General features: G+C 48.4%; 6 protein-coding genes across 6 annotated transcripts; 2 read left to right on the top strand and 4 right to left on the bottom strand.

The window, feature by feature from the left end:
• Window positions 1–179: 179 nt before the first annotated feature.
• On the bottom strand, window positions 180–1,241 carry GGI43DRAFT_421576 (NADP-dependent oxidoreductase; the record flags this gene model as incomplete). The annotated part of the gene is made up of 1 exon (XM_083207976.1): window positions 180–1,241. The coding sequence occupies one exon, from the start codon at window positions 1,239–1,241 to the stop codon at window positions 180–182; it is 1,062 nt and encodes a 353-aa protein (XP_083062642.1).
• An 84-nt stretch (window positions 1,242–1,325) lies between these two features.
• Window positions 1,326–1,824, bottom strand: GGI43DRAFT_310944 (uncharacterized protein). Its single transcript, XM_083201693.1, has one exon. It carries the CDS (start codon window positions 1,665–1,667, stop codon window positions 1,410–1,412), a length of 258 nt encoding a protein of 85 aa, XP_083062641.1. The 5' UTR covers window positions 1,668–1,824; the 3' UTR covers window positions 1,326–1,409.
• Window positions 1,825–2,346: 522 nt separating this feature from the next.
• GGI43DRAFT_381789 (uncharacterized protein) lies at window positions 2,347–3,768 on the bottom strand (the record flags this gene model as incomplete). Its single annotated transcript, XM_083203166.1, has 1 exon — window positions 2,347–3,768. The coding sequence occupies one exon, from the start codon at window positions 3,766–3,768 to the stop codon at window positions 2,347–2,349; it is 1,422 nt and encodes a 473-aa protein (XP_083062640.1).
• Window positions 3,769–6,355: 2,587 nt separating this feature from the next.
• GGI43DRAFT_421573 (uncharacterized protein) lies at window positions 6,356–9,274 on the top strand (the record flags this gene model as incomplete). The annotated part of the gene is made up of 4 exons (XM_083207975.1): window positions 6,356–6,615; window positions 6,798–6,993; window positions 7,055–8,122; window positions 8,561–9,274. The coding sequence occupies 4 exons, from the start codon at window positions 6,356–6,358 to the stop codon at window positions 9,272–9,274; spliced, it is 2,238 nt and encodes a 745-aa protein (XP_083062639.1).
• A 488-nt stretch (window positions 9,275–9,762) lies between these two features.
• Window positions 9,763–12,832, top strand: GGI43DRAFT_399588 (Sec1-like protein). The gene is made up of 5 exons (XM_083205365.1): window positions 9,763–10,061; window positions 10,125–10,162; window positions 10,236–10,323; window positions 10,395–10,744; window positions 10,805–12,832. Exons 1-5 carry the CDS (start codon window positions 10,028–10,030, stop codon window positions 12,449–12,451), a joined length of 2,157 nt encoding a protein of 718 aa, XP_083062638.1. The 5' UTR covers window positions 9,763–10,027; the 3' UTR covers window positions 12,452–12,832.
• Window positions 12,833–14,955, bottom strand: GGI43DRAFT_399587 (exonuclease V a 5' deoxyribonuclease-domain-containing protein). Its single transcript, XM_083205364.1, has 2 exons — window positions 14,403–14,955; window positions 12,833–14,340 (listed from the first exon to the last, which is right to left on the bottom strand). Exons 1-2 carry the CDS (start codon window positions 14,746–14,748, stop codon window positions 13,046–13,048), a joined length of 1,641 nt encoding a protein of 546 aa, XP_083062637.1. The 5' UTR covers window positions 14,749–14,955; the 3' UTR covers window positions 12,833–13,045.
• Between the last annotated feature and the right edge of the window lie 194 nt (window positions 14,956–15,149).

Genomic DNA, 15,149 nt, shown 5'->3' with positions numbered 1-15,149 from the left:
CCTTTCTTCAGGCAGTGACTGACTATTTAATCTTCACATTCTGCTTCGCATCACTCACTATCATCAGGCTGTTGTGAAATTTCATTATATCAGTCTAATAACATCAAGAGACGCTGCTTATCTATCTAGTCAATCTTTTCATACATGCAATTCTCGTTTCATCATAGCATTCGTTCCACTCAGATATCGACCTTGATTACTATCTTGCCCTTTGCCTTCTTCTGCTCAACCTTGTCATAGGCTGCCTGGAAGCCCTCAAACTCAACCACGCTGTCAATCTGTGGCTTCAGCCCACGCTCATCGATAAAGTCGGCAATCTCTTTTAGGTCATCGCCCTTGCAGGCCATAAGATACCAAGTGCTTTTCGCCAACTTCTTTGTAACGGTCTCTGGCTTCGACTCATCTGGGCCGCTAACAATACTTAGCAAGATGCCGTTCTCTTTCACAGCGTACCAGCTATCAGCCAGACTCGACCCTCCAACGCAGTCGAGGACCAGGTCCACCTCGTGAGAGGCATCTTCTTGAGCCCACTCGGCGATGGATTGCTTCTTGTAGTCGATAATCTCTGTGGCTCCGGCCTTCTTAGCCGCTTCGATGTTTGCACTACCACACTGTGCAACCACAGCACCCGCGCCAGCGGCGGCAGCGAAATGAACTGCCCAAGCTCCAACGCTGCCGCCTGCGCCTGTGATGAGGACTCTCAGTTTGCTGTTGTGGGCTCTTGCGTCAGCATCTCCGCTAATCCCCTTCTTGTTCAAAATTCCCTTATCAAAGAGTCCTTGCCACGCAGTCAAGGTACTCAGCGGTGTTGCAGTTGCTTCAGCCCAGTTCAGTGTCTTGGGCTTGAGTGCCAACTCCTCTGTGTGAACAATCGTATACTCTCGCATGCATCCTGGAACCTTTGCAGGGAGGCGGAAGTACACCTCATCACCAGGCTTGAAAGGGCTATTAGTTGGCGAAGTTTCAACAACACCTGCACCTTCAGTACCAGGAACACGCTGTCGGTTTGGGGGGAAGAGATGCGGGAAGTTTTTCTCCCAGCCCAATTCACCAAGGCATGGTGATGTGCCTTTGATCTTGATGAGATGATCTGCTGGACCCGTGGGTTTAGGAATGGGGATGTGTAAAAGGTTCAAAGCTGTGGAGTTGGGGTCCAGCTGGTACACTGCCTTGATAGAGGCAGGGAGATTGGATGTGGCCATTTTGATGTATTGGTTGGCAGTAGGAAAGAGGGTTCGCATGGTTTGATCAAGTAAAAGAAAAGTGTCTTTATTTAGCAAATATGCTTCTTTAAATAGCCTCCCGAAAATCGAAATCTTTTTATAATTTTCTTCTTCACAGCTCACGTCATTGCCAAGATCGTTAAGCTCATAGTGCGAATCAATAAACCCCACGGGTAGCCGTTCCGCCTATTCAGACCTCACAACCGGGTATCCATGCTCCCGCCACGAGTCGCCGACCCGCGAAATGCCTGACTTGGCTGCAAAAACCTTAAAAATACTGCTACCTAAAATGATGGTGTGGCTTAGGTGGCGACGTCGGCAGAGTCCGACTAGGCGAGAGTCGTTACGCCTTTGTTCAAGGTAGGCTGGGTGATATTCATGGACTGCCGAAAACATGTGGATCGGGAACAATAGCCACATTGGAACACATATTTTTCTAATCATGCTCACTTTTACCCACTTCAACCCGCTGCCTCCCACTTAGCAAGCATATTCTAATAATATCATCTCCATCTCTTGCAGACCAACTACCGCAATACCGAACCGCCTGCTCCGTGTCTCGGTCGGCCAGTCTCCACAGCCCCGGGATCCGCTACCGAAATATCCTAATAGGGCAGCATAACCCGGTTCGGCAGATGCAATTTGACTCGTTTGGCAGCTTATAAGTGACGGTGCTGCTTGTGCAGCTGAAAAGGCGCAACTGCGTTTTGTTTCCATTTTTGTAAACCATCAATAATCCTCATGATGCTATAACAAGAATGTGGTGTGTTCATCTTGGTCAGATACAGTCAAGTGTGAGGGATTAAAGCATAAGCAATTTCATCACAACAACATTCTCTCTGAGATTATTAACACTTATATAGCATCTTATTATTATTATGCGCATATTTCCGAATCCGCCATTCCTGGCACGCGTGGTTTGATGACGGAATCTCTCCTCAAAACTGGACGGCTCTCAAGCATAGCCGTTTCACACTCGGCTACAAAAAGACTACTCGGATTTGTGAAGCAGCTGTAAAAGGCAGTTTAGGATTTCTAATGTTGATACAGCTGCATTGATAAAGAGAGTCTCGCAGCTCTCCGAACGTATCAAGCCCATATTCAAGCAGTCCAACTTGAACTTTCATGCTTCACCCAGCCTAAACTCATGTTTTCGATAAATCTCTATATACGCCACTGATCGCGCAATCTCCTCCTCAGGGACCAAGCTCCGCCACACGAAGAATTGCGCCGCCGTGAACGAACTATCGTGGTGTTTCCCCACAAGGCGCATCGACCTCATCCTCGTATCGTCCCATAACGCAAAACCAAATGGGCGGAAAACGTCAAATTGGACGTTAGGTAAGGGCGAATCTGCAGACCTAAACGCAAGATTTCTATGGCAATCGACTCCAAGATTAGAGGTATCTGCGTCCATTGGTCGCTGTCCGCTATACCAACTCACTTGAGGTAGAGGAAGCTTTGGGTGAGGGTCTCTGATGAGCAGCTCCAGGCTTTCTATGGGAGGATCGGCAGAGATAAATGTGTTACCAAGATCATAAACGTTGCCAAACTTAGTTAACCTCATACATGGCTTTGGCTTCTGAGTTGTCCAACTCCGAGCTTCGATCGCCGGGGGGCGGGGAAGTCGGTAGTAATCTATCAGCGATCTTTGTGAGGATTCGCCCTCTTCACCGCCGAGCTGCTGGAGATAGTCGTAAACAGTCATTCCTTCTTCCTCCATGCCTTCAAAATAAGGGCATCCTCCAGAAATCGTAAACACTCCTGATGACATTCCACAAGTCACGAACCCTTCTGGTGTCATTCTCGCGACTTCTTCGATATCTTCTGGTGACCAGCCCAAACCATCTGGGTCTCGTATTGCCAGACGTTGTACTTCTCCAACGAGCTGCATCATCCATAAGACCCTCGCGACTCGCATTTCTTCAACCCAGCTGGGAGGCCGATCGTAATTTGCCCTGACTGGCTTTCCAACAGATCGAGTCCATGAATGTGTAACATTGCGCAAAAATATATACAGAGGATATTGGCGAATGCCACAGTGGTATGGGTTGAAAAAGCTCTTATCACGTAGGCGCTCCAGATAGAATTCCAAGCAGGTATATGTCAATGCAGAGATTCGACATGCTGTCGCTAAGCCGGAGCGTATGGATTCTAGACTAGCAGCCGTTAGGCTCTCAGATGGGAGTGTGTGAGGCGGGGAGCGAAAGGCATCATGAGTATATAAAGTCTGTTCCTCGAACAGCTCCTTGAAATCATGCAGGTTGTTGAAAGGCAGAGCAGAAGAACGGGCCAGTATCACACCGCGGACCAAGTGTTGAATCTCTATTTTGAGTAAGCACATTGGAAGTACGGTCTCCATCACTTCATGGGCATGGTGATCAAAAATTCGCGATGAAACCGGCGATGCTCTGATGAGATTGTAGAGAGCGTCGAGGTCTGTTAGCTCGCACAGGATTTGTAGGATGATCTCGGTTGGAAGTGCCTCCAGTGACGGCTTATGGGTGGACTGGGATCCATATTCATTATCAGTGGTTGAAGACATCAAATGCAAATGGATAAGCTGTAGTTGTATAGGTAGTACAGTGATTGAGACGACTATCGCATATGAAAACACGAGAAGAAGGGTTAGGAAAGTGCTGGCTTTCGTAGCTACGGACAACTCTATTGTCTGCCTTGCGGGAATCATGTTAAATAATCTATTCGGCTCCTATGGATCCAAATCTCTAAAAATAGTCCCATTCTTGGTAAATAAATACCGTGATTACATATTCGGGAGCTGCTACGTGTAGCTCAAAGTGTGAGGCAGAGGCCAAGGCATTATGAGACAATCAAGTGCATGATCATCGAAAGTTAAACAGTCGTAGGTACCGATACTTTTTTCATTCTCACTTACAGGAAAATTATAAATTAGCACTTTAACGTCACTCAGCATGCTCAAAAAGGATATTTTACTATAATATTTTGTCTTGGGATAAGAATTTGGTAGTTTACGCCAAAGCTACCGGGTAGACAGCTGCGACGATCAACCCCAGCGCGACGATAGTAATCAACAGCCAATTCACGCAACTTACACTCCATGCAGAAAACTAATTCAAAAAAGTATTACTATTAGCGAAATATTGATTGAGCATTGTGATCTGGAGCGCTCTTGTATCTATGAGAGTCTTGGATTTGCAACCTATATCTATTACCTTGCAACTGCAACAAAGCTCTTTCGTAATGCCAAGTATCGTGTTACTAGCATTGCTACATACGAAGTATATACTAGGCCTATCTCCCGCGGGAATAAAGCCCGGGACATTTTGTCACCGCATCATGAAAACGGGCACGGATACACGTAACATCGCATGAAAAGACCCTTACAGGCAGACTTACGTGGCTGGAAGATCTCGCTTGCAGCCCCAATTGCAGGGTCCAGGGCGATCTCCAGAAAAAAAAAAGACGGGGAAACCGCCAATCCCCCCCTGAAAAGCCGCGCGCACGGATTTCGTTGCTGTGAAACAAAAAAAAAAGAGGGCAAACACGTTGAAAGTCTTTGTTGAATCAGTTGTGATAACTTTACCTGCCTGTTTTGTCTCTTGTCTTGTCTCTCCTTCGCCACATCTGGCCAGGCCATGTTTTGGAGTTTCTAAGCCAAGCGTTTCATTTCATTGCCATGTCCATCGTGTAATCCCGGGCCTTCCAAGCATACCGGCACCCCGTGAGCCGTAATGCGCATATCGTCACCGCTAAACTGCGGCGCCAAGAACTTTTAGAACCACGTTCCAGCGGTAGCCATTTCGCATCGAATATTGCAGTCGGGTCTTTAAAGGCGCTAAAATTAGTTCGTCTCCATCGCCCACGTAATGGCGTTCTCATAGGGAGCGGTATTTGTTGTTCCATTGGCTTATTTCTCATATATCGATTTTTCCGTATTGGCAATTTGTTAATCGCGCGGGAGGCCGCATTGGCGCCATGTAATATAGGCTTTGTTACTCTGCAAATGATAGAGTATATGTTGTATTGTGCTCATAGTAAGCAGAGCGATTAGTACAAGTTTTGGTCTCTGTCTCTGTAAACATCAGCTCACTAAGAAAGTAAAGCACTAGTCGCATCGTGTAAGAGGCCGATAACATTGAATGTATATATAGCGTCAGTCGATTCGATGTCCCATAAACTATCCCCTGCCTGTAATGGAATACGGGGTTTGGGTTTGGAGTAGCGACTGTTAGGTAGCATTTGTACGGAGTAGATTGGTTGTTAGCTATGCGCTGCTGTGAAACTATCGCCTTTTTAGTTAGTTGGTTGCTCCAATGCCGGGACTGGAGCCTCAATAACCGCTGAAGGCTGGCAATCTATCGAAAGTAGGAAATAAGTGAAATGAGATGATGTAAAAACTCTCCTTTTTTTCAGCTTCTCTTTGAAAGCTGAAGACATAGCTTCACTCTCTCCTCTTTGGCAGCATCAGCTCAGTCGTCATGGCTCCTCATTCCAGCCACAAAATAATGGCTCTTGTCAGCAGCCTCTCAGCATGAGACAATTCCCCTCTCTAGGGCTAAAAAAATAAAAATAAAAAAACTCACGATGCCGCCAAAACCGCACCCTGGGTTTGCCTCCCCGATAAGTGGCGCCAGGTCCCGGATCCCGGTTCAAAGGAGTGGGCCTTCGTGCTGGGCTTCATTTAGCCCCTTGTTTTTCGTTCTCTTTTCGTGCCCCTAATAGCCATTTTGGCAGCTATTCTTTTTCTCTCTCAGAAGAATGAGCTACCCCCAGTCTTCTTATCCCTCTTCATCGTGAGTTTCGCCGCTTCTGCTTGTCACAAGCGGTCGCGTGCGCCTGACGCAGTCTGTCTGATCTTTTCGCTCTTTTCTTCTTCTTCGTCTTCTTCTTCTTATATTTTTAAAACGCGCAACACGCTCTATAACGTCTCTTTTTCTTGACGTTCTTAGATGCGAGCTGTACACGTGCTTCTGGACCTTGCCTCTCTTACCTTACTCTCCCTTGTATTAGTATACCGCCTACCCGACGTAGACCAGGTCTGGTAGTACCGAATAATCCATATCTTTTCTCTTTTCTGCTGCAAAAGCCGGCTGTGCCCATCATCGACAGATCGCGGCCTGGCTGGAGCGGCACCTAGTTCATATAGCTAGATGGCTCTCATTGTGGATATTGCGCGATCGGTCCTGTGCACGTCGTGGCTTAACCTTTTGCTTGTCTTTGTTCCTATCGGATATGTTTCTTATTTTCTCAACCTCAACTCTACGATAATCTTCGTCTTCAACGCTCTCGCTATTGTACCTTTATCGTCTTTACTTACGGACGTCACGGAGAAGATTGCCAGCGATGCTGGTGATACCATTGGTGCCATCCTCAATATCAGTCTCGGCAACCTTGTCGAACTGATATTATTGTAAGTCTCACATGCTGTTACTTTCATCATCCCTCTTTTTTCTCTCTTTTGACCCTTGACACCTTTGATACTTCCCCTCGTTGCCCCTCCAAGCTAACTTATATCTGTAGCATGTAAGTCGAATCAGCCTCATATGAGCAGCGAACTGCCCCTCGCCATGTCTGCCATACTAATCCAACCAGTGTTGCCCTCAAGAATGACCAGATCCGAGTCGTCCAGGCATCTATTCTTGGATCCATTCTAGTGAATCTGCTTTTGATTCTTGGTTCGGCGCTTCTAACGACCAAGCTCCCTGACCAAGAGTTCCTCCACGATGCCGCCGGCACGCAGCTACTCGGATCGCTGCTGTTTGTGTCGGTGTTTACCTTCTTGATGCCTGTAAGTGGCTGTCTCGTGCCATGTTGCTTATTACCGAAACAGACTTTTGACTGTTTGATAGACTGCCTTTGACCACACATTCAGAGGAACTGAAGGCGCTGAAAGCATGAGCCTCAAGATGAGCAGGATATCTGCTGTCATGATTCTGCTCATTTATATCCTGTACTTTTTCCACGAAATCAAATCTCGCACGCCTCCTCACGACATCGAAGCCGTACCCCACGACGAAGACACCGACGACGTTGAAATCCTCCACGACGCAGATCATGTCCCTCTCCGACCTATGCCCTTTTCTTCAGAAGCGCTGCACGCCTCGCAAGCCAACCACCGAACCGTCAGATTCGTCGACGTAAGCCCTACATCAGAACACGCACCTCTGAAAGATGGGGAGCGAGACAGTTTGGACGGTCTAGACCACGAGAATGATTTGGAACACGATGACTATCTGGAGAATGGTGAACCAAAGGAAGAAGTAGGAGAAAGTTTCCAAAACTCTCGACGAGCCAGGACGCGAGGCCGCTCATTATCGTTGGGTTCAAGCAGGGGAGCACTGAGCGAGACATCGGAAGGAGGAGACCGAACTGAACTGATGGCGCCATACCTCACGACGAGGCAGATTCTCCGAGACAGCCATGTCAACATCGACCGCATGGTGGCCAAGCCGAAGCACGTCTCATTCGGACCCAGGACCGATCGCATCATCTCCTACGTGATGCTCATCATCACATCATCCCTCATGTCCGTATCCGCCGAGTTCCTCGCCAGCGCCATCGACGATGTGATTCGACAGGGCCACCTCTCCGAGTCTCTCATTGGTCTCATCATCATGCCAATCATTGGAAACGTCGCCGAGTATGCCACTGTGGTAATCGTCGCCGCAAGAGACAACATGGGTCTTGCACTGGCAGTTTCTGTGGGCTCGTCTATCCAGATTGCATTATGTGTGACTCCCTTAACAATCATTGCGGGCTGGATCATGGACCGTCCGTTGATGTTGACTTTCAACCTGTTTGAGATCGCCACGCTGTTTGGATCGGTCTTGTTGGTGAATTTCTTGATTTTGGGTGAAGGCGTTAGTGGCCCGCTGCGGTCCAGCGGTCTGAAGGGTGGTTTAATGTGTGCATGTTATGTGATTATTGGGTAAGTCGAAAACCTGCGATGTCTTTTAATACCCAGATCTTGCTAACGTTTGAAACAGACTTGGAGCTTATCTGTCTCCCTAACGCAGACGATAATATCGGACATGTTTTAATATATAGAGCTTATGCATTGCAAGCCGAGCCGAATGATTCAATGCATCTAATAGATATAATCATAATGAAGAAACAAAAAAGTAAAATAACTACTCTACGTTTGTAAATGTGCCTACTGGTTGAGGCCATGCTACTCTTACGTAATCACAAGTCCAGGCATCTTAACTTGCACCTTCTAGAGAGTTGCAAGTCTCTTTTCTACATCGCTAGTCGCTCCCCATCATCGACTCACGCAAATGTCGGTATGTTGTAACGAATAACAATATCAGCGCGACCATTTGGCGACAACTTTTCGTCATTTCTATTTCCCTTAGCACACGGCCATGCGGCGTGAGAGGGATGACTCTGACGATGAAGACATTCCGCTGCACCACAAACGCCCCTTTGGCGCTGGGCTGAAGCGCAAGAAGATTGAGTTTGTCAAAGCGACAGATCCAGATGCCAGTAATACGGTCAAAGCCATCGGCGGACAGACTACGTCTATCGGTGATATCTACGCCAGTATAGTTTTGGGCCGCAGCTCTGCGGATTCTGCAGCCAAATCCGAACCAGCGAGCGATGACAAGGAAGATGCGATATCGCCACCAGAAAAGCAGCCAGAGCCTCCGATATGCCCGGTCTGCTCTCTTCCCATCACTACGACGCTACAGAAGCACGAGGCCTCGCTTGCCCACCAAGTGAGCCTGGAGCATTCCCATCCACCATCTGCGTTGGATCGATCGCGCATGGGTTTGCGAGCCCTGGAGTCTCAGGGCTGGGATCCCGATTCCCGCCTGGGCCTGGGTCGCGAGGGCGAGGGATCCCGGTTCCCCATCAAGATACTCCCGAAGAAGAATACGCTGGGCGTTGGAGCAAAGCAGCCGGTAAATCAAAAAGTGGTAGAGAAACCACGACCGCTGACTGCCAAGGAGATGCGCGCTCTGGCGGAGAAAGATAAGAGGAAAGGAGAGCGGCTGCAGGCCGAGATGTATAGCCGGGTGGATGTAGAGAAGTATCTCAGGGGAAATGGAGGTGAGGATGGCTTATAAGCGTGAAGTTGACGATGTATGGATAGCATATATAGAATACGAGGCAGCATCAAACCAAGAGATACATCTCTTCTGCTGGAAGTTTATATCATGCGTGGCTGAATGAATCTGACTTAATGGTCGCGTGATATCGTGGCTCTAACGTAAATTATTTAATATGACATGATTCCATACACAGCACTGCATGCACATTGTGTCGATACGAAATCAATACGGGAGTTATCGCAGCGCTCATTTCGAGTATAGATGATCGGCCAAAGATGGACTGGACCCTGGAAATACGGCGACCTGCGGTCAAGCTCAATGCCACCAAGGTACACCTCGGAGTATAAAGGCGGTAGTTTCTAGTCAAGCCACCGCTAAGCAGCTTGAGCTGCATTCTTTAGAGACTTGTAGTGACCTCATCGGCCCCGCTAGCGCTAAAGTTAGGGGCCAGGCGCTAATGGACGAGCCTGAAGCAGCCTGGGGGTCGCCCGGAGTTTCAGCCTCAGCATTTACCAACCCCGCCAAAACCGGAAGCTTGTTGGTGATGCTTCACAAAACAAACTCGGCCTCCTTAGCCTAGAGACCGCTTGAGCTTGCAGCAGCTGTTTGGACACCAGCTCGGGTACTGCTAGGAACTGCTAGTAGACGAACTCGATCTCATTATCGCGATACGATCCTCTACTCGTAGCTTGAATCCTATCAGGCCATCGCCGCCGACCTCTTCCACCATCACCGCCTGACGGGACAGCTCCGTCCACCACAGCCAAAATGGGGTTGTCCGTCATTGAAGAGCAGCACAATGGTATGGACTCTGTTTTTTGAGTTCGAGAGATGTCGTAAACCGCATTACTGACTCCAATAATAGTTATCCTACAGGAAATCAAGGATATCACCCAGAACGACGTACGAGACCGCCCGCCCCTGTTTATCCCCTACGATCGACCGAGATACTGACGCAGATCGCTGCAAACCACAGTGGAAGTGCTTGATAGTGGACGAGAACTCCAAGAAGATTGTAGACAATGCTGTCAAAGCGGACGACATCCTCAACAGCAATATTGCGAGTCAGTCTTTGTCTTCTGCGGATACCACCGATATCACCGCGAAGCGTTTCTGCTAACATGGCTACTTGCAGCTATCGAGCGCATCGAAGACCGTCGAGAACCCAATCCCGAAATGGATGCCATCTATCTCCTCAGTCCCGAACCGCACATTGTCGACTGCCTCCTGGCTGACTTCGAGCACCGGCGCTACCGAAGGGGATACTTGGTCTGGACGAATCTGCTAGAGCCGGGGCTGCGAAGACGCCTCGACGATTTCCCCGGCATCCGCCAGATGCGTGTGAGCTCTCGAACGCTCTTCGTTGACTTTTACCCGCGAGAAACCCACCTTGTGACGTTCCGCGATCCGTGGAGTTTCCCGATGCTGTACCACCCGTCATGCAATGCTCTAGTGCCCAAACACATGCAGCTTCTTGCGCAAAGAGTAAGCCCAATCGGATCTGCTGTTACTATATAGAATGGAGATGCTGAATATTTGCGCCAGATTGCAGGAATTTGCATTACCCTGGGGGAGTATCCAAAGGTAAGATACTACCGACCAAAAAATGCTTTCCACGAGGCTTCCGTGCTATGCACACACCTGGCGAGATTCGTACAAGAAGAATTAGACGGCTATGCCCAATATAATTCCAATTTTCCGCCTCCGTCAACCAGACCCCAGTCAACGCTGCTCATTACGGACCGATCGATGGATCTTATGGCACCACTAGTACACGAGTTCACCTACCAAGCCATGGCGCACGATCTGCTCCCTATCAAAGACGGCGATAAGGTGATTTTTCACACGACAGTTAACGAAGGGACTCCGGAAGCCGAGGAGAAAGACATGGAGTTGGCCGAGAAGGACAAAATCTGGGTTGAAAACCGCCATCGCCACATGAAAGACACCATCGATAAGCTTATGGGCGATTTCCAAAAGTTTTTGGATCAAAACCCTCACTTTACAAAAGAAAATGCAGATACGACGAGTCTGAGTGCTATTCGGGATATGATGGCAGGATTGCCTCAATTCCAGGAGATGAAGCAGGCTTATTCTCTGCATCTTACCATGGCACAAGAGTGTATGAACATATTCCAACACCAAAAGCTTTCTGACACTGCTTCTGTTGAGCAGACCTTGGCTACTGGATTGGACGAGGATTACAAGAAACCGAAGAATATCCTAGATGCCGTGGCACGGATGTTGGACGACGACGCGGTATCAACCGGAGACCGTCTACGACTCATTGCTATGTACGCGCTATACCGCGGTGGTATGATTTTGGACGACGTCAAAAAGCTGCTGGCACACTCAGGTCTACCACCTCAAGACGTAGAAACCGTCATCAACTTTGAACACATTGGTGGAAGAACCATGAAACAACAGCTCAAAGACCCACAGCAACCAATCATCCCCTTATTTCCCGTTGAGAAGAATGCGCAAAACGAGGATGAGTATACTCTATCGCGATACGAGCCTGTTCTAAAACAAGTCTTGGACGGATTGACCAAAGGATCTCTGGATCAGACTACTTTCCCCTATGTCAAACCACCACTGGATCCCAACGAAGATCTTCTTGCGGCTCAGGCGGGATCACTGCGTGCAGCTGGACGACCGAACTGGGCAGCGGCTGGACGACGACCCCCTGAAAATCGCCAGAGGCTTATTGTCTTTATGGCCGGTGGCGCAACATACAGCGAAAGCAGAGTATGCTATGAAATTGGCAACGAGCGCAGTCGAGATGTTATCTTGGCGACATCTCACATGCTTACGCCTCAACTCTTCCTTCGCCAAATTGGAGACTTGAGTCGCGATAAAAGGCAGCTGGATCTTCCTGCTGAACGCAAGAAGCACGCACCCGCACATCTTTTTGAACGCCCGGCGCCACCACCTCAGGCTCAGCCGCCGCCAAGGCAGCCAATGGCTGGTGGAGCACCTCGACCTGGTGGTCTTCCAAGCCAACCAATGTCTCGTCCAGGTGGTCTTCCCAGCAGACCAGTGCCCTCTGGTGCCGTTCCAACGCAGGCCATGGCGAACATGAGCATGAGCAACCCGCCTGGGCACAGGCCCACAACTTCAAGTAGCTCACACGACGATGGGAAACTGCACAAGGAGAAGAAGAGGAGGAATTTCCTGGGCCTGAAGAAATAGGGTTCTTTTCGGGAAAGGTCTTTTTCGTCTATTTCTACAGCGTCGAGTAGCGGAGACAAGAGCAAGAAGCGAAATGCTTAAAGTTTTTATATATTGGTTGAAAGTAGAAGGATATCTTTTTTCTCTTTCGTTTTCTACCCCCCCTTTTTTTTTTTTTATTTTTGCGAGGAAATGTTAATACTTTTTTCAGAACTCCTTTTATCTTCTTGTTTCTTAAGAATATTTTTTGGGTACATGTTTCCTGTTTTTCGTTTCCCTAAAAAGCGTGGCGTGGAGAATTGAGCGACAAGTTGTGTCATTTGCGCGTGGTGGAATGGCTGAATGTTTTTATATGCCTGAGACGTCTTAATATTCATGATGAGTTTGAAGATGCTGTTGAAGTAATAGAATTTTGCTTTCTTTAAGAATGAGTAGTGGATGTAGTATTCCAAATGCCATATCTGCGTGATGTGTGTACTATGAGAACAATGTGAAATCATGTAAACTAAAAAGGTATATAGAACAAGAAAAAGCCGCTCCATGACACGCTCCGCTAATTCACCATGATTCGTAACAAAAGCACAATATCCAACAAATCAACTCCGTTGCAAAATTTCAGAATCTCGTCTCAACAGCCTTCTTTGCCTTGTTAACCCTCTCCTGTGTCCTCTTCACCCGCTCCTGATCCATATCTCGCCTCCATGCACAGCCTGCCGCAAACTCACACGTCGAACATTTAAACGCCTCTTCAATATTCACACCTCTTGGCTTTCTGTCGCCACGCCACCAGCTCATGTCTCCGGCGAGATAAGCATCCAGCGTCTGTGGCGAAACAGGAAAATCATGCGCGTTGAGCACTCGGCCATCTTCGCGATAGACATACTTTACGCAGAGGATATGACCTAGGGAATCTGCACCGTGGGGGAAAGTAAGGCGGATTTCATTCTTCACGAGGGTTAGAAGCTCGCGAAGCGTTCCGTATTTGAGAAGGTCGGGTGCGCCAGGAGAAGAGTCCGATTCAAGAGCAGTAGTGTTACTATCATCTTGACTGGGTGAATCTCTTGGCACCTCCATGTATTCCTCTGCCGAACTCGTTGGTGTGTCAAAGAAGATTTCATCATGAAGTTCCCCGATTTGAGACATGAAAGTGTCGGAGAAGTGAACGTCTGCATCCAGTCCATATCGCCTAAATACTTTGAAAAAGTCCAAATTGCCAGCAGCCATATCAGACAAAAAGCGGTGGTATAATAGAAGCTGAATCTTTGCCGGGCGTATTACAGCTGGTGATACAGGTGACAAAGTGCCCCGCGTCTTGACGTCCGTTAGAAAGATCTTGTGATCGCTCCCACTGATTTTCTTATTAGACTTGGGGGGTGGAAAATAATCGGAAATCATAGACTGGCCCTCGCTAGGCTGCGATCCTTGGCTGGACAGTTCTTTCTCAAAATCCGGATTCGGGTTGTCGTAGCTTAGGTCGTCGATGACTCCATTGACCAAGTTGCCGTCTACCAGGCCCCAAACTTCCAGCTCTCTTGTCAATCCTGTGTCACGCAGCGTTCTCAAACCCTGGACCAAGTTCCATAATCTCAGCCCAAATCCGTCTTCTTTCTGAATAATCTCAATCCTGACAGTTGTGTGAACCTCGTCTTCAAGCTTCTTATGCACCTTGGATCCCTGCTTCATAGCCGCTGTCCGAGTTCTTCGCCCGCCAGGCAGCTGTGTGAGTGTATACCAGTATTGAAGCTCGCACCATGCTCCGGCAGTCAGATCGGTTACTGTTAGCGGTCTCTTCGGAAACGATCGAAATCTTTGTAGAGGTGACCGATCATCATCAAATTCGACCCCGTCGTCGCTGAGTTCCGTAGGTGGTGGCGACTGGACAGACTCAATCGCTTGAAGAGCAGTAGTTACTGCACAAAGAATTAGCGCTACATTGGTTAATATAGAATAGCGAAATCGAATTCATGCTCACAATCGGGATATGCCACAGGATCATGAGCTGATGAGGCAGATGGGAGAGTTCGTTCTTGAACTATGCCCTGGATAGGCACCTCTGGCGCTTTCCCCTTGCTACCAGGACTAAGCGCCAGTGCCTCACGAGGGTATACATGCTCATGAAACGTTTTCACACCTTGCGACGCTTTGAAACCTGTTGTCTTTTTGGCAGCACTTGCAGCTGTGATGAGCGCCACAGCGTCTGTCGACTGTTTCAGCGGCAGCGAGGCATTCGAAGCAAGATGGATCAAGAGCTCCTCGTCGTCGGTTTCGAAATCGTAGCCAAACTCATCGTCGCTGGTCTGGATGGCCGCGGCGTTCATGGTTGCCGCAGAAGATGGGGCATGATGCTGCCGTTGCACATGCGTGAATGCGAATGCAATGGCGGGGTGAACGTGATTAAGAAGCTCTGCCCGCGCGGCTAGAGATTCGCGATAGAAACACGCAGTCACGTGGGGCTAGGCATCTGCTGAGGATATGCTGTGGCATCTGCCTCATGTCTGTAGGTAACCTGAAATCTATTGCTACTTTCTAAAGAGTATATTGTTGCGTTATTTAGCTGAGGTGGTGTTGACGTAAATAGAGAGTTATTATCATCTGGATAAGGTTAAATTAACAATAGGTACCATTATCAAGTAGTGGCTGCATGCATCGCTAATGCCCACCAACGAGTATCATCGCCGGTACAAAACAGAGCCAATGTTCAACAGCCGATATAAGACCC

The sequence above is a fragment of the Trichoderma evansii genome (assembly GCF_050947405.1).
Source record: "Trichoderma evansii strain SZMC 28006 chromosome Unknown GGI43scaffold_5, whole genome shotgun sequence".
NCBI classification, from domain to species: Eukaryota; Fungi; Ascomycota; class Sordariomycetes; order Hypocreales; family Hypocreaceae; genus Trichoderma; species Trichoderma evansii.
The sequence above is the reverse complement of the archived record's forward strand: the minus strand, read 5'-3'. Positions and strand labels throughout refer to the sequence as shown.

Coding starts and splice junctions, on each gene's coding strand:
- GGI43DRAFT_399587 (XM_083205364.1), bottom strand. CDS start 14,748: ATGAACGCCGCGGCCATCCAGACCAGCGACGATGAGTTTGGCTACGAT. Junction 14,341..14,402: donor TCCTGTGGCATATCCCGATT/GTGAGCATGAAT, acceptor TTCTTTGTGCAG/TAACTACTGCTCTTCAAGCG.
- GGI43DRAFT_310944 (XM_083201693.1), bottom strand. CDS start 1,667: ATGATTAGAAAAATATGTGTTCCAATGTGGCTATTGTTCCCGATCCAC.
- GGI43DRAFT_399588 (XM_083205365.1), top strand. CDS start 10,028: ATGGGGTTGTCCGTCATTGAAGAGCAGCACAATG. Junction 10,062..10,124: donor CATTGAAGAGCAGCACAATG/GTATGGACTCTG, acceptor CTCCAATAATAG/TTATCCTACAGGAAATCAAG. Junction 10,745..10,804: donor TGCAGCTTCTTGCGCAAAGA/GTAAGCCCAATC, acceptor TATTTGCGCCAG/ATTGCAGGAATTTGCATTAC.